General features: G+C 30.0%; 1 protein-coding gene across 1 annotated transcript in view; it reads left to right on the top strand.

The window, feature by feature from the left end:
* The window catches only part of KIAA0586 (KIAA0586 ortholog), a 159,967-nt gene that overhangs the window by 47,069 nt on the left and 112,101 nt on the right, over nucleotides 1–797 (top strand). Inside the window, exon 7 of the mRNA XM_012663732.1 lies at nucleotides 581–748. Within this exon, the coding sequence (XP_012519186.1) occupies nucleotides 581–748 (168 nt within the window). The remainder of the gene's footprint in view (nucleotides 1–580; nucleotides 749–797) is intronic.

The raw sequence follows: 797 nt of genomic DNA, 5'->3' as shown, positions 1-797 counted from the left end.
CTATTTTCCATGTTTTATATAGCTGTCTTCATAATTTTAATTTGTAATGACTAAAAGATAATCCATTGGATAACTATTTCACGATTTACTTGGACATTATCCTGTTGTTGGACACTTAGGCAGCTTTTAGGTTTTTTTTCCTTTACTAATAATACTGTCATGAATATTATCATATATTTAATGTTTTCTTTCATTTATTTTATTTCCTTGGGATAAATTCCCAAGAGTAAAATTACTAGGTCAAAGAATATAAAAATTTTAATGCTTCCTATACTTATTGCCAGATGATTTGTCAGCTTTCATTGCCATGAGAAGTGCCTGGCTGTGCCATTTTCACCATAGCTTCAATAGTACTGAATATCATATTGATTTTTATTTACTAGCTGTAAGTGTAAAATGTTTATAGTCTTCATTTCTTTTGATTTTTGGTGAAGATGAAGTTATTTATATACCCTCATTAATAATTTGTATATCCTTTATAACTTTGATTTTATTTTTGAAGTATGCGGAAGAGTAATACCCTACAATTTAAAATTTTTTAAAAAGTAAATTAATCATTTTTTTAAATTTTCTATTAAAGCACCTTTAAGAGAAGTTGAAGATACAGGTTTTGATAAACAAAAATCTCCTTTGGAGACACCGGCACCTCGCAGGTTTGCTCCCGTACCTGTTTCATGGGGTGGTGAACTATCAAAGAGGGAAAATCCTATGGAAGAAAAAGAAAATATGGAAATGTCAGGTCACAGAGGTAATAAAGCAATTATAATTAGTGCCCGCCTTTTACTAGACCTATCTCA

This window comes from Propithecus coquereli, unplaced genomic scaffold (genome assembly GCF_000956105.1).
Source record: "Propithecus coquereli isolate 6110/MARCELLA unplaced genomic scaffold, Pcoq_1.0 Scaffold83, whole genome shotgun sequence".
NCBI classification, from domain to species: Eukaryota; Metazoa; Chordata; class Mammalia; order Primates; family Indriidae; genus Propithecus; species Propithecus coquereli.
The sequence above is the reverse complement of the archived record's forward strand: the minus strand, read 5'-3'. Positions and strand labels throughout refer to the sequence as shown.